The 25,235-nt window shown below is 43.4% G+C and overlaps 2 protein-coding genes and 1 long non-coding RNA gene across 4 annotated transcripts in view; 2 read left to right on the top strand and 1 right to left on the bottom strand.

Annotated features, from left to right (window-relative positions):
• Window positions 1-1,047: 1,047 nt before the first annotated feature.
• LOC310860896 (uncharacterized protein) lies at window positions 1,048-13,518 on the top strand (the record flags this gene model as incomplete). The annotated part of the gene is made up of 14 exons (XM_083768084.1): window positions 1,048-1,448; window positions 2,610-3,891; window positions 4,277-4,416; window positions 6,840-7,040; window positions 7,711-8,035; window positions 8,238-8,377; window positions 8,879-8,907; window positions 9,105-9,139; window positions 10,094-10,268; window positions 10,597-10,756; window positions 11,805-11,934; window positions 12,347-12,381; window positions 12,493-12,580; window positions 13,440-13,518. Exons 2-14 carry the CDS (start codon window positions 3,092-3,094, stop codon window positions 13,516-13,518), a joined length of 2,337 nt encoding a protein of 778 aa, XP_083624210.1. The 5' UTR covers window positions 1,048-1,448; window positions 2,610-3,091.
• Window positions 13,519-13,601: 83 nt separating this feature from the next.
• On the top strand, window positions 13,602-15,380 carry LOC310859667. The gene is made up of 3 exons (XR_014569325.1): window positions 13,602-13,719; window positions 13,878-13,999; window positions 15,358-15,380. It is a non-coding gene; the product is annotated as an uncharacterized lncRNA (long non-coding RNA).
• Window positions 15,381-18,870: 3,490 nt separating this feature from the next.
• The window catches only part of prkaa2 (protein kinase, AMP-activated, alpha 2 catalytic subunit), a 30,394-nt gene continuing 24,029 nt past the window's right edge, over window positions 18,871-25,235 (bottom strand). Inside the window, exons 10-11 of one of the 2 annotated variants that reach the window (XR_014569408.1) lie at window positions 23,206-24,665; window positions 18,871-23,154 (exon numbers count right to left, since the gene is read on the bottom strand). Coding sequence is in view for 1 of the 2 variants with exons in the window: in XM_083767734.1 (XP_083623860.1) it covers window positions 24,412-24,665 (254 nt within the window). In the remaining variant the exon portion in view is untranslated. Of the gene's footprint in view, window positions 24,666-25,235 lie in introns of both variants that reach the window. The other variant, XM_083767734.1, reaches the window with a different exon arrangement.

Raw genomic sequence — 25,235 nt, forward strand, 5'->3', positions numbered from 1 at the left:
CACAGGTTTGTAACACAATTTGAGTCCTTCCTCCTTTACGAAATGCACCAATGCGGTTTGTTTTTTGGTTTGGTTTCACCACTCCCAATTTCACTTGTGTATATATTTATTATCCTATGAGTTGAGTTCTCTTTCCTGATTTCCAATTGGGTGGTGACAGGCATTTGCAAACTGACCTGACCTGTAGGCTCTTTAGCCTATAATAGGATGCAAGGCACACACAGTTTTCCCAAGCTTTGCTGCAACTATACTGGTTCATCAAGTATGACAATTTGTAATAGCATTCTCTTTTGATCACATTGATTAGGCTATTGATAACTTGGTTTGAGCATTTTATTTTGAGTATAGGCTATTATCTTGTTTTGCACTCCTATAGGCCATCAGTGGTGTACTGTATAGGCCTACTCGTACTGTACTCTACGGTATTTCCAAATTTAAATACTTTTACTTCTACTCCATCTCAGAGGCAAATATTGTACTTTTTATTCCACTACTATATTTGACAAATTGAGTTACTTTGTAGATTTAGTTCATTATTACATTAACAACTTCAGGCCTATAATTTGGCTATTTGAATAATTTTTTATACTAAAGTTTATTGCTTTTTTCAAATCATTTTTTAAATTGGAGATGCATCTCAAAGGAGATGCATGAATCAATCATCAATTTAGACAAGAAATGAACAAAACAAGACAAAGTAAACAATACAATACCATACCAAACTCTACAGAAAAGATTGAAATGGGACATTGTGTATAAGTATACAGCCTACTTTTAGGCTAACAGAGTATTCCAACAGTGATAATACTTTTTACAAACATATGTGTCAGTCCATCACTGGTGGATAGGCCTACTGGCCTACAGTATCACAAGTCATCAGATTCGTTTATATGGAACAGCGCCACGCACACGCCTATATCCATCAACTCGCGGTGACACGCGTTTGCGTTCGTGAGCGCGCGCACGCTGTGCCAGCCAGGCTGCATTCCAAAGGTATGAAACCAAGCTGTTGATCATCACGTCTCCATGTGGCGTTACAAGCTCTGCAAAACCGGCGAGAGACCAGTTCGACGAGACAGTACTGTTTTTTTTTTTTGTTAAAGATGCGAGTCAATTTCCCCACTGGGTCATTCCTATTTCCTACACCGAAACCGTGCCAGCCTGCGCACGGGACGCACTCTTCTTGAGCAGGAGTCTGGTGGCTTATTGTGAATAGAACAACTCCAGAAAGGAACACATCGACGAAGAGCATCGGCAAAGGGACATATTTATCGAAGGCGAAGCGTTATAATTACACACATTTAGCCCTACGGCTACTTTGTATATTTGTAAAGAGTGACGGGGGAATGGATCATGCGCGCAGCATGAGATAGGCTACTGAAGAGGCCAATTGGAGTTGACTTTATACCTGCTGACGTTCAAGTGGATAAAGCTGAATAATGGATCAGGTATGGAGCAGTGTTATTAATATCATGATGTAAACACGATAGGATAGCCCACGTTTTCTTTTCACTGATAGTGCTTCGTGTTATCGTGTATGATATGAGGGTGTCACTTTATTTAATTCCACAACGAAAAGTTGTGATATTATAAAGTAACACAAATCAAGTTCAAAACATGGCAAGCCAATTGGCATCTCTAACATAAATAATACGTTTGTATCTTTTATAGCACTTAATTTCCCCGTAGGCAATAGGCATGCAGGGCCATTCTGACCGGGCACCCATTTTGGTGTCAGCATCATGTTATGCTTTAGCTATTTAAAAATAGCAGATCTACAAGCTCATATCGCGCCACCGAGTGGCGCGATACGAGCTTGTAGGTCTGCTATTTTTGAAAAATCGAAGAACGACTGACATTTTTTTAGAATTTGATCTCAGGTCAGAATTGGTTAATCAGACCAGTGTGTGTCCGGCGGAAACCTCGTATGAATCTGATCTCAGGTCAGAATGGGTTAACATATACATGTACAATAATGATTGTGACATGTATCTGTGTTGGGATCGAGCCCCTCGAAAACGAGATGGTAGCCTACATCTCAAGGGGTATTTTTCCTTGAAACTTGAATCATCATATAAATATAGTAGCCTATACAATAGCATGGTATATAGTGGTAACTATGCTATTTCAATTCTAACAGATACCCTGTATTGTTTGTATTTTCGCATAAGTGTGTCTTGCAGGGAGAGCAGAGCTGTGGTGTGTGTGTGTGTGTGTGTGTGTGTGGGGGGGGGGGGGGGGGGGGGGGGGGGTGGGACAGGGACAGACGCTATTGTTCAGAAGTGATTTAGGTTGATCTGTGACAGGATTCCAAAGCTGGTCCATCCACTTTCTCTACCCACAGTCAGCTGCACAGCAACACGAGTAGACAAACGGCCCATTAGTCAACAACATATCAAAGGGTTGCAAATTACAGTTATTACTGAAATGATTCACCTGAAAAGCATTTCCTTTTCTTGATATCTAGGCTATACAACAGTAGTGAGGAAAACACAAACTACCATTTCAATAAACGGATGCGTTTTTTGCAAACCCAAACATAATGTCTTAATATTGACAGTGATACCATATACATTGTCTGTTTATGCATCATGCATTCCTTTCTCCAGGACGATCTGATGGACTTCAGCGCCCTGCGGGCTAAGTTCCAGGATGAAGTCATCCTCCCGAAGCAGCCTAGGACCAAACCCGCTCTCCCACAGAAACCCAAGGTCGTCTCCCCTCCCCAGAGCCCCACCCGCATGGCTAACAGCCCCACCCAATATCTGCCGGGCTGGGGCGCGCCCGTCCATCCTCACCTCCATCTCCCACACGACTGGACGCTAAGAACTCCCAGGGTGCCAAGGTGGTCCTCAAGGAGGACAAAAAGGAGTCCAAGAAGCCCCTGATCCCGATTAAGAGCAAGGTCAAGGGCGAGACCAAGTCCAAGGGTGGCAAAGACAAAGCCACGAAAGGCAAAGACAAGCAGAACGGCGAGGAGAAGGCGGACGCCAAGGTCAAGAAGCTGCCGCTGCTTCCGGGGTTGATCCGCAAGGTGAGCACCGGCGAGCTGGTGCCCGCCAAGGCGCCGCCCAAAATTGCGCCGAAGAAGATGGGCTTCCTGGGCTTCAGGAAAAAGTCGCTGAAAGAAGAGGTCCCCGCAGTTCCGGCCCATTCCCTCCTCGACATTCCCAGCCCGGACGTCCCTGGACTGGACCCGGTCCTCCTGATGTCCCCGTACCCCGCCCCGGGCCAAACCGAGCCGGAGCTCGCCTGTGACGTGGAGCCCCTCCAGGTGCGGAAGGCACTGGCACTGCCCGTTCCCACCACCATTCCCGACTCCAGTGCTGTAGTGGCCGACGTTACCTTACCCTCCCCTGTCATATGCCCTGTCATGCGACCTTCTATAATGCGCCCGACCGTCAATCCCCCTCCCCCTCCTACTCCTACAGTTGTCCTTCCTGATATCCCAGCAGCCCTGGAAGATCCTATACAAGAGCCTGAACTCCTTGCTGAGATAGAAACCTCCGCTGTGTCCCTTCCCGTCTCTTCTCCTCCTCCTCCTCCCGACTCTGTCAGCCCAACCCCGCCCAGCCCAGAGCCAATAAGCCTACCACCCAGCCCCACAGACGTGGACGTCCCCACCTTTATTCCTCCGCCTGTTGTCCCTCGTCCCTCTCCCTCTCCGCCGCCTGAGGATGCTGTGGCAGAGGCTGAGGTGGAGCCGGCGGAAGCAGGAGAGGCCGAGGCGGAGGAGCCCCCTCCACCTACACCCCCGTCCCCCCAAGCCGAGTGCCCGGTGTCTGCGCCGTCTGTCCTGGAGCGGGCGGAGGAGACGATCCCCGGGAAGAAGACCCCTCCATGTGACCAGAGGATCTTAAATTGCCTGGAGAAGGTCCGCAGAAAGTTCAGGTAAACAACTGTTCACCATAGATGTGTTCTATAACCAATGGCACTAATAACAGGCCATAACAGGTCGAGTAGCAGGCACCTAACCAGTAACCATTGTGGGCATCTCAATTATACATTATATATCTTTTCCAACAAATGTAAAAAAAGGAAATAACATAAACAGTATGATTTGAGATCATTATGAGACCTGGCGTTACCCTTGTTTATGGTCTATAATGACTGGCCATCCACAGGTGTAGCTATTGTGGAAATATTAGGCCTGAAATCATTTTAAAAATGATTATAGGCCTATGTCAGGTTCCCCATTTATAAAATAAAAACATTAGGTTTATATGACGCTAATGAAACACACTAACATATTACATGATATCTTCTCATCCACTAGCCCCGTCACATCAACCACTGTCACACCAACTCCTGAGGAGCGTGCCATGTCTGTCAGCCCCACCCCCTCTTCATACCAACTCCCACCAATTGACTATGACGATCAAAACAGACTGTTGGAAGTCAACGGCTTCGACCACAGTAAGACGGACAGAACACACTGTTTTCCACCACTTCGTGTTAGCCTGTGACTTTACATTTTTTACTTCACCCTGAAGAAAATACACTTCTCATGTTGGCACACCGGATAAGTGTACCATGCAGTCACAAAACCAGAACACTAGCTTCTAAAGGTATTATATGCAGGAGATGTCACCATCTGTACACTTTGATGTCGGAGGGTGCTATCATGTGGTGATTTTATTAAGGCAGTGCTTCTCAATGGTTGATTGATTGCATAGTTTATTAACAAATGAACTTTGGTGGCAAGCTAGAATACGTTTCTAAGGCCTATTGTAATTTGTGGTCAGGTGCTCATTAATGGTGTTTTTTAATGGGGGTATAGGAGTCGTAAAGTTTGATGGCTGGTGGTGGTAGGGCAGTCCACATTTTGGTGGCAGAATAGTTGAATTGGTGTCCAGACTCTTAGGGTTGGAACCAAATGGACCCATAAGGTTGTACACTCTCAGATCTAGGGGGTTCCACAAAATAAAAAAGTCTGAGAACCACTTTGAGAACAACAAGGAAAGAGTTTAAAGAGAACAAAAACAAGCGTGTTGGAATCTCCGTCCTGTGCCAATAATAACAGCAGCAAGGCAGGGTGGAGGAGGACAGGTATGTCAGCTATGAAACATCATTGTTCAAAAACATTAAATGTATGTGCTGTACACTACAGCCTGCCATGTCTAATTAAGTACAGGAGACCAATTGTAATGGAACATTCTTCTTCATTAAGAAGACAGGGCAACAGATCATAGAATCATACATTTAATGTTAAACGTAGCAGTAGACAAGCTTCCAGAGCATTGCAAATATAGTTGTTTTGAATGCTAGACATTTACAATGAAATTTCCTGGACAACTTTATACCAACTAGTAACTACAGTCAATTTGGTATGTACAACTTAAGAGACATTTACATTTAATTTAATCATATGAAAAATGCAAACGATTATGTTGATTGATTGAAGAACAAAAAAACATCGCATGGATGCACCTGGGACGTATCCTCAGTGATGTATCCCAAGGTCATCGGGGTTTCGGGTCTATCGAACATCATACCCCTCACTCAGGCGACCCAGCCTGAGTGAGGGTCGCTAAATCCCGACGTACGCCCCCAGTAGCTACCCTCGATCAGTCCCATTAGGGCAAGACCAGGGCCACACAATCCGTGAATACTTTATTAGCAGATTTGTTAACACTACAATATTGTCTACATATTCAGTATACTGTATGTACACACATATATGAAGTCGTAACTTGTCCCCTATCTGTTGCCATAGCTTTAATCACTTAAGCCCTTCATAGTTAATTATGCGACAAATAATAAGCCCTATTATGTGTCACAGTGCGATGTGTTGTGAGCTTGTATATTTGATCAGATATGTACATTAAGGGATAGGGGCCAGCAGTTCCCAAACCTTTTTGGCCATGCACCCGTTACCCCCCCCCCCCCCCCCCCCCCCCCCCCCATGGAAATATAAATTGCATAAGCATAATATAGAGACATTCCTTTTTATCCACATATGCAGCATAGGCTATATTCTGCAGAATATATTTAAAATAAAACCATAGCACCGCCACCACCATTATCCTTTTCATGTCATGCACCCCCATAGAAGGCGCTCGCGCACCACAAGGGGTTCACGCATCACAGTTTGGGAACCACTGGTACAGGCTATTTCAGGGGGACATTACACTGGATAGAACCACTGGTACAGGCTATTTCAGGGGGACATTACACTGGATAGAACCACTGGTACAGGCTATTTCAGGGGGACATTACACTGGATAGGCTTGTAGTGTAAGACAGGAGCTGAACCCTCCTGTTCTTTCAGGGGGACATTACACTAGATAGGCTTGTAGTGTAAGACAGGAGCTGAACCCTCCTGTTCTTTCCAGGTCAAGCCTCTGTTGTCAGTAGCCCCGCAGAGTGCTCAACACAATGGCCTGGACTGGTTTGCTGTCCTCACAAGTCAAATTCTTCCACTTGGCTTCTTTTGTCCTTCTGTTTCTCCCCTCCCCTTCTCTGGACACTTCCTTGTGAAGAAACACTCATTGTTTCTTCTCCACACACGTTTGCGGTGTCTGTTATTTATTATCACATACAAACGGCATACCTTCTCTGTCAGGTACAAAGACGTTACGCCACGTTTTGAGCTTGCGGATCTGCTACTTTTGATACTTTTTAGTGTGACACTGTTGTGTGATCAAAGTAGGGCATTCATTTAGGAATAATGTAAACACAAAAAGGTAGATGTGCATATCGTATGGCATATTCACTTGCATATCACTTCATATCTAGTTCAAATGGGAATTTGAATAGCAGCCACACCAGAAGTCATGATAAGTGGTACGGTGAAGTACAAATTATTGCATAATATGCTATCATTTATCTTTTTGCAGGGCAAGCATCTCCCCTTTTGGAGGGTATTGCTGAGGAGGAGACCGACTTCATCCCTGAGCTCATGGTGGTGCCACCACCAGCTCCACCCAGGCAGCCTCTCCCAGACCTAGAGTCCCTGGGTTCAGCTCCAGAGAAGCCTGCCAGACCCCCCAGCGTTGACCTGACTCCCTACCTGCCTCCGCCAGCTCTGGAAGACAACAGTATGTACATGACTCCATTGTGAGACAAAGCTATATCGTTGATGTCGGGCAGAAATCTTCATATTCTTACTTTTCGTGTTTTGTCATAAATGGACGCCCTACTTGATCATACTACAGTGTCACTGACAAAAGTATCAAAAGCTGAAGATCTACAATCTTGAAACGTGGCACGACGCGAAGAGATTTGACCTTGCAGATCTGCTACTTTTGCTATTTTTGAATTTGAATCCTGGGAAATATGAGGTTTCCACCCGACAGAGACGATATATTAAATCTCTTTATAAAACGTTAGGCAGAGTTGGGGACTTGGGTGGTGCAGTGGTAAAGTAGCTGCCCACCACCACGGGGTCTGGTGGTTCGAATCCATGCAGTGTATCCCTCCCCGTGTTCAGGGGAGGGAGGCTGAGCGGGGACGGTGATGATTGTTACTGCATGTGATCCTACGGGCTGGGAGAGTGGTGGGCGGGAGGACAGAGGCTCTACTTTATGTCCTCCCGGTGGGGGCTCCTCACTGGCTGCTGACGAGTCAGTAGCATAGCAGCAGTGACAACATGCATAATGTGTACAGTATGTGGGTCTGGAAATAACTGGCACAACGGCTAAATAATGTTATGTTTTCCTTTCTAATGTTTATACGATATATTGTTCCCCCCCCCCCCCCCCCTCTCAGCAATAGATATCCCTGCTCCTCCAGAGTTCTCAGAGGGAGAGGTCAGCGCCGAAGTCCTGGAGGTCGAGGACGTGGGGTCGGATGCGCCCGGTCTCCCCTCTTCAGAGTCGCCAGAACTGGAGTGGAGCAACGGCAGTCTAGACAGCCCAGAGGGACACACCTTCCCGGAGGTGGACAATGCAGAGTTCAACGGCAACGGCATAGCCGTTCCCGAGGCTGAGATCCCCGTGTTTACAGAATATGACCAGGACGTTACGGAGCCGACGCAGGAGGCACCCGACTCCTGCTCCTCTCCCGTCACTCAGGACACCTCCACAATTTCAGCGTGAGACAGACGATAATACAATTATACACACACACAGTCACACACGCACGCACGCGTGTGCACACACACACACACACACACACACCTGAAATCAGTCGTGGCGACTGACAACTTTATTCCATGGGTATTTATATCTGAAACGGGTGAAACTGTCGCCCCGAAATAAGCATTTCTGAGACCTTTTACCTTCTGTCCCACCCAGGCCTCTAACGGAGAACAGCATCTATGAAAGTGGTGACATCGATGAAAGTGGTGACCAGGTGTACGAGAACATCTCCGCCACCAAGAAGAAAGCAAAGGGCGACGGAGGCAAGAAACGCAAAGGAGCACCAAAGGTCCTAAGTAAGGCATCTATCTATACAGTACATAAGTGTTTGTTTAAAACCTACAGTATACAGAGAGTCGGATAGCTGGCCTGTTCTGACATCATTCTGACATCTGCATAGAGTCCATATTTGGGCATGCCTGACAAAGAACTCCATATATGGGCATCGTTCCAAGTAGGCCAGTGCCCAACGGGCACCACTCTAGTTGTTTTAAGTAGTCAACAAACCACACCCATCTGGTCCTCCAAGCGGGCCGACACAAAAGCCAAGAGTTAACTTATTTACTAATATTAGTTCATCCTAGTTACCATTGTTCCGTAACCCTCTATCGTACAATCAACAGCATAGAGATAAGATAAAGTGATTCCACCCTCTATCGTACAATCAACAGCATAGAGATAAGATAAAGTGGCTGAGGAGATGTTTACATGATGCCTCCATTATCTGTTTTATAGAAAGATGATAAAAAAACGATATTGTGTGTTGTTTACATAACTGTCTTTCTCATTTAACGTAGATCCGTATGCTGAGACACAGCCACCAAAAGTAAGTAAAGGTCTTAGTGTGTGTGTGTGTGTGCGTGCGTGCGTGCGTGCGTGTGAATAAGTGTGTGAATGTGAATAAGCTTTAAGGAATAGAAACCCCTCTTCTTATCATGACAAAAGCTGTTTATTTATTGCAGCAGTCTCACAGATCAGCACAAAACCCCATTAAGCCTTTATCTCTCTTCTTTTCGTCAACAGGCTGGAGAGAAATTCAAGACGGGCAGGTTTGGCAAGTAAGGCCTACATTTCGACCCATTTCTGCTCTAATATCAGATGTGTGTTTCTGTCTCATTGTGAATAGTGTCTCAGTTACCCCTTAGAGCAGCAGTGGTTCCCAAACTGGGAGTCATGATTAGCTTAATGTGCAACATTGTTTTCTCACTCAACAGTAAACAGACCAACATACCTGTAGTATACTGTAAGTGTATACAGCATATCTGCAGTTACGATTTAAAGACTTTTAAGTCCTTTTTAATATCTCTAAAATGACATATTAAGACCATTACTGCGACACAAATAACCAACAAACTACACTATAAAAATGATCAAACATTGGCCAAATTGTCAAATATTACCGTAGAATGCTTTGAAAATAGCCATTCTACATGCTCACAAGCATTGTAGCCTGTAGCCTTAGGTCGGCTATTTTCAACATCTGTGGAATGCGAGACAACTAAATGAAATGTTTCAATTTCAAGTGCTTGTCAGGGTGGGGGCATATTTCCCAGTTCAAATACGATTATTTTGGTAGATCAGGCTTTCATATCATATAGGTGTTTTAATGGAAATTGCTCTCAGAAACAGCTCAACTGATTTTGTCCTCATCGTGATGTCACATCAATATCACCCTACTTTGTATAATTCCTCCTCTTCTTCAGTCTTCAGTTCCAAATTTGCATTTCCACTTTGTTTACAATGTCCACCATTGTTGATTGTCCAAGCTGGCATGGAATGGAAACAAGCCTGGTCTTATCTAGCAACAGTATTATATTGACTCAAATATGAAATAATCTGCATATCAGCACCCCCACCACCTCAGGACATTGTGGTACTGCAGCTAAAACTGCTTTCAAAGTCCAGAAAGAAATGACAAGGCCTGGTTATATCAGAGTGGTGATTGAGGCTCAAACCATTAGAAATAACTTTGAGGGACATGGACAATATGATATTAAATATTGTCTCCACAGGACCGAGAAGAAGGCTGCTCCTCCTCCCGAGGGACCCGAGGAGAAGGAGCTGAGGAAGAGAGAGAAGCAGCGGCTGGAGAAGGAGAAGAAGGAGCTGAAGGAACAGAAGGAGAGGGAGAAGAAGGAGCAGAAAGAGAAAGAGAAGAAGGAGACCGAGATGAAGAAGAAGTTCAAGGTGAGCAAGCACTTTTCTTTTTGACTGACAAATAAGGAGAGGACGAGGGCTGTCACGATTACACAATTAAGCCATTTAGGCGGGGGAAAAAAAAGTCTTCTGAAAGAATATATATTCAAAGATTTGTGCCGTATTTTCACAAATTTTCAAAAATAGCAGACCTACAAGCTACAAGCTACAAGCTCATAGCGCGCCACGAGCTTGTAAATCTGCTATTTTTCAATAGTATCATTGGTGTGTGTGTGTATGTGTGCGTGCGTGTGCGTGTGTGCGCGCGCGCGTCACCTCGCACACGTCAACCAACCACCTACCTCCCTCCCTCTGTCAGACCACGGGGCAGGAGGAAGCCATGTACCAGGCCACAGTAACCGTGACAACAAAGGGACGCAAGAATGACCTGCAGGTGCAGAGCGGTGACACCATCAGCATCATCAGAACAACCAACTGTCCCAAGGGCAAGTGGCTGGCCAGGGACGGCAGCAACACATGTGAGTCCCCAACCTACCACGTTTAACCCTAACCGTTTAAAGTAATGCTTCTCAATGTTTTTCATGTAAGGACCGCCGTCTGAAAGCATTTTGTACCAGGGTCTCATCCCCAGAAAAGAAGAACAAATTATAGATTATTCAAAAGTTTCCAAACAATTTTGAGATATTTCAAAACGACGAACAACAAGTGTACAAGCTCGCAGCGTGGCACGAAGTGAGGCGCTGTTTTTACATTTACATTTACACATTTTTAATAGCCAACACGTAAATGGATAAAGTGGTTAAAATGATTGTGATATGTTAACTACTTTAGCTTGGGATCCTTTGCCACCCTCAGGGGCCCCTGGGGGTCCCCGGCCGGACACTACTTTTTTTAAAGACCAGGTGAAAAGGCTTTATATTGAAACAGGGCCGGGTGCTTCCTTTACCCTTAGCTGATAGGAGGGTAGAAAGGTGAGGCTGATTTGAATACAATCAGCCGACTGACAGCTGACAGTTGAGGCACTGTGTGTCCCGCACAAGCTAACGGCATGCTTTACATGAAGTGCAAAACATGCAAGTGATGACATCAGACCAGTACGCTACCAACCACTGAGAACCATAATATGCTGCGTTCACACTATCAGCGACAAAGCAACGGGCTACACGTCTTTTTCAACGGAAGCCAGCGACATGGAATTACAAAGTGATGACTGTCGCTGTGTGGGCGTGACCGCCGTGACAAAAAAAGGCGACTTGGCTTAACATTTTTCACGGCTCCAATGACTCAGCAGTGAAGCGTCAAGCTGTCATGTTTGTACTTTTAATGTTTGTTTAGAGCACTTTTAACAAACAGTTGCTAAGTCTATGGAACTTTGAATGATTTGTTACAGTAGTAAACGTCATGTGATTTCACTACGGTCACGTAAAGGAGTGAGGTCGCCCCTCACTTCACACGTGATTTTTAGTGTCAACAACAATTATCCTAAAGAACCCCAAATTACATTGCGTTTATAATTTGGATTTACTATAGTAAACACGTTGTTATTACATACCTGTGTGTGTGCAGATGGCTACATTGCTGTGGACCACGTAGAACTGGACATCAAGGAAATGTTGGAGCTGGGGAAGAAGGCGGCCATTAACCGTAGAACTAGCAATATCGCCATAGACCCAGAGGCAGCAAGTCCAGCGAGCAGGTGTGTACCAATCGAAGCTTGCATGTTTAACGTATTTGTCCTTCATAGCACGACCAATTTGGAATATTTTACCCAAGAAACACAACAGGCTCTAGTTGAAGTGTGGAACTATGCCATGACGTATTCCTCCAAATATGTGGGTGAACCCCCTTATTTGGGCACAATTTGGGGGGACATACATGCAGACACTGTTCTAAACATCCAACTCCAGGACAGTATACATCCATTAGTATAAAAATGTTGCATTTATATTCACTCAGTCATTCACTACACACACATGGTACAGTGTCTTGCTCAAGTACACTTTGACACTAACTCAGGGGTTAGCTTCCCCACCATTCATCCAGGTTTACAGTGTTACACATTGCAAGTCATGCAGTATATTATATATATTTTTTCTTCTTTTCATCAGGACATCAAACCACTATCCACTCTCAACGGGCAGTTGTAAGTATTTATTTTTAGTTGATATAGTATAGTATGGTAGGCTAGTTAAAACACTATTACTTATCTACAGTATGTGGATTCAATTTGACACGTGTGTGTGTGTGTGTTCAGTTACAGACGACAGTGAAGAGTGGACGAATGATGATGAGGATGTTCTGTCCTCACCTGCAGAAACCACAGACCCCTTCAGTGCAGCAGCGTAAGTCCACACTGAGCTGAACCTCCATTTATCTTTCACCTGAACTCAACATAGCGTAGCTGCCTGTCGGGGCAGGAACCTCTTCTTATCTCCTTTATTTAAGTTGTTTGTGTTTTTTCATGAATTAACTTAGCGTACGTTCAATTGTTAGTATGAGGGTAGGCTTGGCACTTTTTGGCACATTTTGTTGCCCCCCTCGGCGAGTTGCCCTACTTCGCAGTGCATATTGCACGTATACTTAGCGACTGCAATAATATATATAATATATATAAAAAAAAAATTATTATTATGAAAACAGAAGAAACCGTTTTGGAGGTTTCCACCTGACGAGACGATAGCCAGTTCCCTTCACATGGTCAACTGATGAATGTAGATGTATATGCTACGTTTACTGTACATTACATTTACTGTCAGCACGCGACACAGTGTGCTGAAATTATAGAAATTAACACGAGGCTTTACACAAATGGATAAACTAACTGAAACCGTATATACAAAACTAACTCAAACTAAACAAAAATCATGGAGAACATAGGCTTTGTTTTGGTCAATTTATTTCATACTTAAGCCTAGTATTTCAGGGTGGATATGAAATCTTATCTTCCAATCCTTTAGCTGTGCAAACTGTTTTAAATGTATGATGTTTTGTTAAGTTTTTACTAATTTATTAAAAAGAATAGCACTAAAATAACAATTAATATTAAAGCTGTTGTCAGAGCAACTGGCCCACGTACTTCTTATGTACCTGCCACATACTGTATGTATGAACTGTATGCAAGATCTGTGTGCGTTTTGTATTGTTTACATTTCTTTCTTTTGACAAGATTAAGATCTTCTATCTATGTCCTTTCCCCCCCAGAGGTCACACCAGGACACACTCAATGCCAGATATGGGTAAGTCACCACACACTGATACTAGTATAGCTAAAGTATGCTAAAGAGAAATTAATCTGATAAACATAGCCTTTTTTCCATTATAACGAGTCTAGATCACGCATAAAGTTCCCTTAACGACTATATCTGGTTTGATATTTATCATATTTACAGTATAATGCTTTACATTACGTGTTATTTTCAGGAAACGAGGTCAGCATAATCCACCAACACAGTCACAGTGACATCAGCACCGAGGGCCCACAGTGAGTCCGTCTGTGTATATCTGCCTATACTCTGTGAATGTCTCTCTATATATTCTCTCTAATATCTATCTCCCTTGCTTTCTCTCAGCCACTCAAACATGATGTTCATATTTGGGCGAGATATGTGTATGATTTAAATGTCTGTCTTTGTAATGCAGAGCGAGACATGACGCACTTCAGAAGTTGGCCACGTTCTTCCATGCACCCAAACCTATGGAAGAGGAGCCCACTGTGGAAGAGGAGACCACTCCCAGCCACAGTACAGAAGAGGAGGCAGGAGGTGTGTAAATAATGCTTAACTCATCACTTGAAACTATGTATTCCTGAGTGTCTGGGTGTGGCAATGAGGTAAAGCACTTACCCACCATCATGGTGATCGGGGTTTGATTCCTCCATTGGGCAGATAAAGTAAGTAAGCCTTGCCAAGCCATGAGGCCCATAGGACAGGAGCCTATCTCCTGTTTCTGTAGTGTCAGGCAGCTTGATGTACAAGTACACCTCCTGGACATGACTCAGGGACTTATCCAATCCAACCCTTGATGCTAAGTGCCAAGCAGAGAGGCACTGGGTCCCATTTTTCAGTCTTTGGAATGACCCGGCCGGGGATCGAACCAGTCTCAGGGCGGACACTCTAACCGCACTTTGTCACATTCCTAAACCAATAATTTGATGGTCAGCGGAAAGATGCTAATGTCTCCGGTAGGAGACACCGCAAGTCTCCTTCTGGAGACTCAGCCAGTCGTCACATTTTTGGCTTAGGAATGTGACAATGTCAACTTCTCCTTTAAAGTACATGTCAAGTCTAGAGGGTTCGAATCCAGTGCGGTGCGTCCGGTTTGGCTGATCGTCTAGACTCTATTCAAAGTCAATTGGCCGTGTTTGGGGGAGGGAAGCTGCCCAGGAAGGAAGGGTGATTATTTGATGTGGGGGTGAGCGACGCCTGGAGCCAGCGGGGAATGTTGAATGGGAGGAGTAGGACAGAGGAGCTACAGTACGCCTCCCAATGGGGGCTCCTCACTGGCAGGCGGGCCAGAAGCAGTGAAAATACAGGAACAGTGTTGCCAGAGTTTGTGAGGGAAATAAGCCACCAGGTATATGAAAACAAGACCTAAATAGAAGCGATAAAATGTGAAATATTTGGAACATCAAATGTGGTAGGGTGCTCCCTGGCACAACATATTTTCAGGTGGGGTTTATGGATGGACAAATGCATAGGCCTATTCATTTGGGTGTCCACGATGACATGGACATGAGAACCACTTATTTAAACAACATTAGGAAGCAAGCCCAAATAAGCAACTACACAAAACATATTTACAAGCAACTATACAGAAAAACAAGCCCAAAGCCGCGTATAATAAGGAGACATGGCAACAATGGTTAAAGAAAAAGCTAGTAAAAATAATTGGTTACTCTAAATGTATAAAAGACAAAAAGATTAATATAAAGAATTAGCATTTTTAGTCACAATATTAAGTCAACCACACACAGTTGTAATCTACCTATTGTCTAAACTACACATAGCTGGATTAGGCTGTCAATCAGTGAATGGAATGTGCTCCGAGCACCTGACCAGTCTGATAAACAGGAAGTTGAAGATTACAAACTAAACACTATGATGTTTGTCTCTTTCTTTAGGTCCAGTGTTTGTGGAGGAAGAAGAAGAAGAAGTAGTTTGCCTGTGAGTATACGATTGTCTCACACACCATACACATGCGCACGCACGAACGCACATGCGCGCACACACACACACACACACACACACACACACACACACACACAAAGAATGTCAGACATGTTGTGCAGCCTGTTGGCAGACAGGTTTAGTGAGCGAGGGTTGACGTGTTGCATGGCATTGGAGTAGCTAACGTATGAGTCAGTGAGTATGAGGGATATGCTGTCGGGGACTGTGGGGTGACTGGCTGAGTAAACAATTTATACATTATGTATACTTAATCGCACGCCAGTGTTGCGCACACAGAAATTGCAAACACACAAGCCCATGACGGAAAATAGCAAATCTACTATTTTTGGTGGGCACCACTTGCGTGCAAATAAGTATAAATCAGGGGTTAGTGTTTATACAGGCATCAATTAGCTTAGATATTGAATCGCAAATATTTTGCATAATTGTCTAAATGGTTTCCATGTTGAAAAAATGTTCATATACATGTTCATAAACAAAAGCGGAAATAGTAGATCTTCAAGCTAATTTCTTTGTACATTTAAATTATTCGTCGTCGTCTTTACGAACGACTACCTTTTATATTAATGCACATGTTTAATGTAATGTTCCCAATGGTCAACGCCAAAAGCACAATTAAATTGTTAATTATTTGTAGCATGTGTATCATGACTGTTAACCGTCAAGTAAAATGCCATGATGGTGACAGACCTATACTGACGCCACTGTCTGTCTACAGCCCCGACAACAGCTGTTCAACACAGGAAGTGGACGCTGACCTTGACCCTGCCATGATCATTTTACCGCCTCCAGACCTGTATGCTGACATCACCGTTGAGTATACATAGGTCAGTGACATCACCGTTGAGTACACAGAGGTCAGTGACATCACCGTTTAGTACATAGGTGACATCATCTATGAGGACTTAGACCTGAATATATATATATTCGCCTCGGTTCGTCCCGTTCGCGCAATTCTCGTCTTTGCATTGACTTTGTATGTAATCTGACGATTATAAAAACATTTCGTCTCTGGCTCAGTGGAAGAGGAAGTGCTCACGACATTAGTAGGATTAGAAGTCATTTAATATTCTGAATTGATTCATTTTGCATAATATGATTATTATCTACTATATAAAGTTCAAGTTGTCCGTCTGTTTTTTGAGTACAGTAAAAGGGAGTTTCAACCGTGCATTAAGGCAGGGGTTTTCAACAGGTGGTCCGTGGACCACTGGTGGTCCGTGAAGGTATTGCATGTGGTCCCTGACCATGCATTTAGTAATGTAGCAAAGTGAAGAGTTTGTATTTTCTTCCATGGAACAGTGCACTAAACCTTTGTGCACTGTTCCGTGGAAGTGCGTCAATGTTACCAGTCATCATAATTACAATGATGCATTAAATATGTATTAAATGTAGTAGCTGGTAAGGGAGGGGCTCTACTGCTGTAGTGGGAGTCCTGACGTCACTCGCTCATCCCCTTGATTCCCCTGGTTCACGGAAGTAATTTCTCTATGGAGAATAACATGGGGTCATCTGAGTGTAACGGCCGGGATGACATGTTTATTTTTCAAACTGTTCTTATACGAGGCAATCTAAAATCCCCCTATGGGGTATTACAATGCAAATAAAAAGTACATGAACCCGTGGATTTGCGCCCTCTACTGATATTGTCAGACGGTGCTCTATAGAGACCCTGATGTTAGATAGGCGGGTCGTGGGTCCCGAGTTGGTGTTGGCTAGCTAGACCCCATCACGATCCAGTACAGTACTCGAGTAAGTAGTTAGTTACTTTCCAGCACTGCGAAAAGGCGACTATGATCAATGTCAACTGGACTCTACTCTGCTCAGTCTGCTGTAATGTTGTTAACATGGTGAATTCTTTCTTGTCTGCGTCAACAGAAATAAGCATTAGGGGAAACGACATCTCTACAGCTGTGACAATCATCTGCTCTAAAGTGGCTCACCTCACCGTGGAGATACCATGATGGCTGTTATGAACTTCTAAAGATGGCCAATGGAACTTTGTAAGATCTAAAGAATGGAGCTTTCTCCACACCGACCCTAGAACTCTCCTGCAGTATATGGGATTTCCTGTCTTTCTGTAGCGCATGGAACTACGCTCAAGACTTCAACCAGTGGGAGACAATTTTGCTGGTGACTTTGGCCTAATGCTGAATTTATACGTGGTATGAAGATGTCGCACGACAGAAATAGCCAATCTAGAAGTTCACAATGTGTCGCAACGCAACGCATTGTGAACTTGTAGATCAGCAAATGTTGTCGCTCGTGATGCGGTTGTTCGACTAAGTAATAAGGATTTACTTTTTTTTGGCTGCTTCCCAGAAGGAGTCTGTTTTATATATAAATACAGTGCTCACCATACAAGCCAGGTGTTTGGTTGCAAAGTGGCCACATAATCTGACGATGGACACAACTAACAAATACATATTTAGGTTTGGTTTCAACATCTCAGAAAGCTACCTACCGTTCACTCTTTACTTTATCACTGCCTCTTAGGACTGTTCAGAGACATGATTCACATACATACATACACACACACACACACACACTGTACATACCGTACATACATACATACATACATAGTATATAATTATTCCGTTTTTTTAAACATGCAAATATGTTTTTCTTCCTCATTCCATTCCATGGTTGGACTTTATATTAAGAATTGCAGACTTTTTTACAAAACGCTGGTTGCGGTCGCACCTTCCAAACTGAAGCATATATAGCAAAGACATTGTTAACCTTTCTTACACGTCCCTTTTCTGTACTTTTTACTTCCGACGAACAACAATAAGTATTAAGTAACAAAAATGCAGATGAGACAATGAACCACTGTTCCTGTCTACAGTCACAACATCAGCTCGCCAAAAACAACAGATCTACAAGGAGCTTGTCGATCAACTATTTGTGGCAAATGTCCACCCCAGATAGGCATGCTGGGGTTCAAGTGGTTAAGCGCTATAATACTGCTCATGTGTGGGTGTGTTTATTTTTTATCTGAAATAAAAACACAAGACATTAATCTTGCGTGTGGTGTATGTGTAGTACTATATGCATACCGGGGGTTCTCAAAGGTGGTCCAGGACCAGGAGGTCCCCAGCTAAATGACTGGTAAAGCCGAGTGTACAAATGGAACCAAATTGCATTTGTACACACTGGCCTAATGCATAGTAAACTGAGGCCAGGGTCCTTGAAATTAATACTTTTGAGAACCACTGGTACAGTACGCATGAGCGTGACATGTTTCAGCTTGATGTATACCAGTAAGCTCCAAACCTGTTAAAAAAATACATGAACAAAAAAAAGATTTAATGTTTTTGTTTATTTTTGTTTTACAATAAATACTAATTGTAAAGTGCAAATCATCAGAACAGCAACACCATGCAGTGTAAAACAAGAGAAAATCCCCAATCCCCCCCCCCCCCACACACACACACACACACACACACACACACACGAGGACAGGAAGAGACACTAAGTGTGCGCACTCCCTCTCTCACACACACACACACACACACACACACACACACAGAGAGACAAATCATATAACCCTTTCCACAGATAAAACAGAACAGAGCTTGGTTATGGTAAACACTGGCTTTGGTTGCAACTAGAAACATCTTTCAGTCAATGTATAAGCCCCTCTGGCTCGTGTTTCTCCCTGTCCGATAGTAAGAGTATAGAGTGGACCAACATGCCACTATTATGGTAGCTGCATATACACCTGTAATAGTACAGTACTACACTTTAACAGGAGACTATGAATATATCAAAGATTTTCAGCTTTTTAAAGACATCTCGCCTTTAAAGATAATGACCTTTGGTTGATCACAAGGCCTATTCTATATTGTTGTTTTCAAAAGCAGTGCGGCTATCGGATGAATTTTGGCCAGATGTGGCCATGGTGTGATCAAGGCAGCGCACTATACAGGGGTTAAAAAGCCATTTGTGAAAGGACTAATGGTCAAAGTATATATTATAGCTGCTGTTTGCCGTCTGCCGTTGCAAATGTCTAGCAGCAGGGGGCAGAGTTTAACCCTGGCCATGTTTAGTAAGAATACAGTAGCGTAAGTACAGAGGGGGAAAAACACATCCATGCATAACCATGTGATCATTGACTAACGCCCTTTCAAAAGACAACACAAGTAGTAAAGGGTTTCAGCAGAGTTACAAAGAGTTTTCACATGTACAGATTCAACCAGTTGCCATTATAATGTTGATCTCATAAGGCAGAGGTTCTCGACTACTGGTATACAGTATACAGATGTCATGGGATGTGGGATAAGATGAGGGGTGTCATGGGATGTGGGATAAGATGAGGGGTGTCATGGGATGTGGGATAAGATGAGGGGTGTCATGGGATGTGGGATAAGATGAGGGGTGTCATGGGATGTGGGATAAGATGAGGGGTGTCATGGGATGTGGGATAAGATGAGGGGTGTCATGGGATGTGGGATAAGATGAGGGGTGTCATGGGATGTGGGATAAGATGAGGGGTGTCATGGGATGTGGGATAAGATGAGGGGTGTCATGGGATGTGGGATGAGGGGTTTCATGACCACAGAGCAAAGCTGGATATAGAGCACAATTCAACCCCAGTGGGTGATCAATTTCAAGACTGGCACCTGAAACAGGTGCAAAAGGAGACGTAAAAACAACACAAAAGAAAAAAAACACGAACGGATACCGTAGGTTAAATTAACTAGCCTCAAAGGACAAAAGGTGCATGTATGTTCAAGCAAAGCGAACTTGGTTTGTAATCACTCTTCTGATTTTAGGTAGGTGTAGGGGAATGACTGGTGTGGCATAAAACAAATGGTGACAAACGACAGGCGCATGTGGTTATGATTTATTCTGCTCGATGTAGATATTTTGTCACTGTCACACAGGACATGTTAGGATACAGCTCAATACTGCTTAGTTTGGTTTTATACAGAAAACACTCAAACATGGTGTTGTGTATAGCCATAAATCTATTAAAACAAATGCTTTAATAATTAACCAACCATATTAACCATGCAAAAAAGAAGTCCTAATGCTGTCATGGGCATTTTCTTTTGACCATTTATGCAAAACTAAGGAACATTTACTTCCCACTACTTTCAATTTATCACTTTTTGCAACACACATTTCAACTTCAAGTTCCATTGCATTGCAAAGGATGCTACATTGGCTAGCTAAAAAGCTACTGCCTTGCTTGGAGAATAACTATGACCCATTTAGTTATTCTTATAACCAAAGAGACATATAGCATCTGGTTGAACAGTAGTCATTTGAAATACAGTACATCTTATCTCACCATCCACCCACATTTTATACTGATACCAGTAGAAAGGCAACAGACTTTCAATGTCACTGCAAAAGTCAACAAGACACTTGCAAAGAAACAGAGAGAGAGAGAGATACAAAGAATGAAAGAGCAGAGACAGAGGGAGGGAGAAGATAAAAATTCACCCAAGCAGCAACAGCTTGTATTTTACATTCAGTCCTAAAGTATTAGTAAAGTCAACTTTATAGTAGACAACTAAAATGGCAAACACTGGCGGTACAGACATTGCAGAACAGGTCAGAGAGGACTACAGTGTCATGCATCAAACATAGGACAAATGTAACCACACGCCATGGTGGATTCACACTATAAGGTTATAAATTATACTCTGTAGTGTACTGTACGACAGTGTCACCCACAATGTGAACTGATAATCTGTTCTTTTCCGCAAGCAACACGTCACACAATGAAGTATAAATTAAGCTGCACACCACATCAGGGTTGGGGCCAAAATTATTTAAGCTCATGAAACCACTAGAAAACTGAAACACCAACATGGGGTTTTCATTTCCATGTTCTGTGTTTGTGGCCTAATATGTTTTTTTAATTAAGTTCTCATACTATTACTGTAGTTAAGTCCACCTTAAAAACAAAGAAACAAAAAACTAAACAAGAGAGTGGACTAAATGGACAACAGCAATGTCTGAACAGTGTATACAAAACCACCATCTCTACAAGTGACTGACTCCAAGCATTGCTTTTTAACCCGCTCTTTTTCTATCATTCGCTCTTTCAATCCCAGTCCGCCGACGTCAGAGAATACATTTTAATTGGCAATACAATTACAGCATGAACCTTCTTAACCGGTCACTATCATTGTCGAGCCAGTGAGCTCGTTATTAATTCTGTGACAAACAAGATGGATGATACACCTTTCCGCACAACATAAAACACAACACACACACACACGCGCGCGCGCGCGCGTCCATATTCTGGCCATGTCATGATAGATGAACATTCAGCAAAAATAGGCAAATATACGCAGCAAAAACTGGGTGAACATTCTGCAAATCGATCAGCTATTTTTGCTATTTGACTTACAAGGTGTAAAGTGGTTCATGGAAGTGTTTGCATTCTTTTTAAGGCAACCTGGGAAATGTTCCTGTGGCTTATTCTGCGCTACGGTCTACATTCTACAGATACACACCATCTCACATCAACGTCAATGTCTTCATCTCCATCCTGCTTAGCTTCCTTCTCTGGGCCTCCTCATAAGGGCGTCGCCAATATCAACATCAATCGATGTCAAATCGAAAATTGACGTTCAATTCAGTGAATAGAAATTACATGAGGGGTCGTGATTCTCGTTATTTCCTTGTGTTAAGCGCGCACACACAGTCTCTCACACACACACGTCCGAGGGAAGCCACGAGGTGGTTAATGTTACATAATAGTAATAATTATTATCATCCTTAATTCTCATTTGATATTTATAAATTATTCTTCGCAATTAGGCAAATCGTGACACCCCTACCTAATCGTCTTCACACACACACACACACACACACGGGGTAGAAGTAGCTCTGGTCCATAGCTCTAATGCCGTTGCATTTAGAGCTAGGTTACCGACTGTCGACTTCCGGTTTCACATAAATGCAGACCAGCCTCTCATCTGTAGCGTAAATATAAAGAACGCTTTTGCTACTCACCAATACAAAGGCGGCTTGTGTTATTAGAAAGCTATGGTTAAAATGTTTATTACAGAGCTCAATTTTAGAAGAGCTTGTAGATGTGCTAGTGTTCGGCCTCACAAGTATAGTACCAAGTGTGTGGGCGCGCGCGTGCGTGCATGAGTGCGTGTTCAGTCCTGACTATATGAAATGAAAAATGAAGGGCTTATTGGAGACGGCTACATGAACCCAAAATCAAACTAAGCAACCCAAAATGTGCGTAATACAATATGCACTTACTGTAACAACGAGTTGGATTATGCGGTTATGAGATGGTCTGTATCTGTGCTCTCTAAACCTAACCGTTAACCTGCAGCATCACAGTCTGTACAGAGTAGTGGGTAACACTTTCCTTAAAGGTTGGGTCTATAATGCATTGCAATCCATTAACAAGTCATAAGGCTTCATAACACTTGTCGTAAATGTCTATAATTGAATAACAGTCCCCCCCCCCCCCCCACACTAATTATCCATAATATATAAATTATATTCATATGGAGTGCGGACAGATATGCCGTTTCGAGGAGGGGTCAGAATAAATTATGGACTGTTATTCCTCTCAAATATTAAGCATAACAACTCACATAACAAGGTTTTATGAAGTATTGTAAGTGCTGGTCATAATGCATTATGAGCCGAGCGGGAACAGCACAATATAACATCCTTCAGTTATAAAGTGTCTTTATGTATAAAGAGACTTTATGAAGCCATAGTGCCTTGACAGGCCTGACCTTTATGTATAAAGAGACTCTATTAAGCCATAGTGCCTGGACAGGCCTGACCTTTAAGTCAAGTGTTACAGAACAGTGTCATTCAGCTCTATCGTTTCACAACAAGCTCAATCAGGATAAACTCCTCAATGTTGACACAGTGCATAAAATAATGTTTCTACAGTGCCTAAATAAACTATCTTAAAAATAAATACAGATCTGATATAGAAGATAATAGCGACTCCCCTCTCTCTCTCTAGATATATATTATGTATATATACTGTTTGAATAGACTCTTATTTGGTATGCCTTTTCGTCAACCTCTCTCATCTACGTAAAGTGATCGTAAATATAAATATATCATACATGGATAACAAAATTGTCTTTACAAAAAAAAAAAAATAGAAAACCTGAAATTAAAATGTTTGCATGTGTTTAAATGAGGACCGCAAGAGACACTGACCTAGGGCCAGTTTCCCCTCTCTCTGATGTACTCATGTTAATATAGAACTGTGGAGGAGGGGGAGGGGGTTACACTGACCTGGGATCAGAGTTTTGCAGGTAACCTCAGAAGGCTCTTCTTTCCTGTCGTTTCACACACTGTACTGTTTGGTTGACATTTCAGCAGTCAAGTCGGAAATCACAAAAGCACTGTGGGAAAGGAGAACTTGACCTTATCTGACCCTGTGTTCCAAGAACCTCTAACCTTCTCACCCCTGGCCTGGGTCTAAGTTTCACGCTGTCGGGTGAAAACCTCATATATGTCCAAAACCGTTACTTATCTACAAGCTCGGGTTCGAGCTTGCGGATCACGAAAAAAACACACAAAAAGTGTATGGAGATAAGAGGTTTCTGCCCGAGTTTCTATTTGCAGGATCAGTAGCCACACCCCCCCCTCCCCACCCCCCCATATATATCTGCGTCAAAACAAAAACAAAACCAAGCTGTGATTCTGTCAGCCCTTAATGGCTTCCTCTCCGGATCTCTTCCTTTACCTAGGGGTGAGTACTGAATAGCTGGTTTTCATCACCTTCCAAATCTCACAATAAACTATGCTAGCTTATTGTCCACTCAATCCATTCAACTCTCTAATCTTTCAGAATAGGAACAGAGATAAAGGAGAAGGAGCGAAAGGAAAGGAGACTACTCAAGACATTTCTGAGATAGCCTACATAAAGTAATCTGTGATTGGCTTGAATTCCCACCCCCCCCCACCCAAGTGGATTTCACCCGTGATTGCTGGGGAAAGCCGTGGTGGGGGTCAAGTAGGTTGACCTGTCAGCGTGCCAGCGTGGTGATCAGACTGGCACACATCTCAAAGAAGTCCATGGTATTAGATCCTTCGCGCGGGGCCAGCATGGGCGAGCTGCCGGACAGCGAGCCGGGGAGAGAGGAGCTGAGCTGGGGCAGGTCCACAAAGGCAGGGCTGGCCGAGTCGATGCTCAGCCTGGGTCTGAGGATGGCGGTCGTGGAGCCTGACCTCTGCGGGGTGGATGACCCCGAGTTATAGCCGGTCGCCGCAATGATGTCGTCTGGAGGCAAAACAAGGCGAGGTAGGAAGCATTCATATCCAGTAGAATACATAGAAAAGCTGTTCAGTAGTAAACGAGACAGGGTCTAATGACGACGTGGCTTTCTGTGGGATCAGTCTGTTCCTAATATGGAGGGAGGGCGGATGGACAGACAGACAGACAGACAGACAAGACAGGATCACGGAATGGACATAAGGACAGGATGGACATAAGGACACAAGCGCGCTCTTGTGTCTAGACAGATCGGCCCTCACCACGCCATACAAATGGATGGAACTAAACACGTTATGCTCAGTCTCATTTGTAAGGCTAAACGGCCCCCTCATGTTATTAGGAGGGCAGTATGAATCATCAGAACTAAGGACGGGGGCATGTATGATTTATATCAAATGAAACAAGCAACTTAAAAACTGTCTGGGGTGCTCACAAAACCCAGAGTAGAAGCTAAAATGACCCCAAACATGTTGAAAGTTTAAATGTTGAAATATCCCTTTAAGTGAAAAGATTAAACAATTACCTTTGGAATGATGCTGTGTACTCAATGTCACGCTGTCGCACGGAAACCTCAAC

Source organism: Protomyctophum parallelum (assembly GCF_964188405.1).
Source record: "Protomyctophum parallelum genome assembly, chromosome: 6".
Lineage (NCBI taxonomy): Eukaryota > Metazoa > Chordata > Actinopteri > Myctophiformes > Myctophidae > Protomyctophum > Protomyctophum parallelum.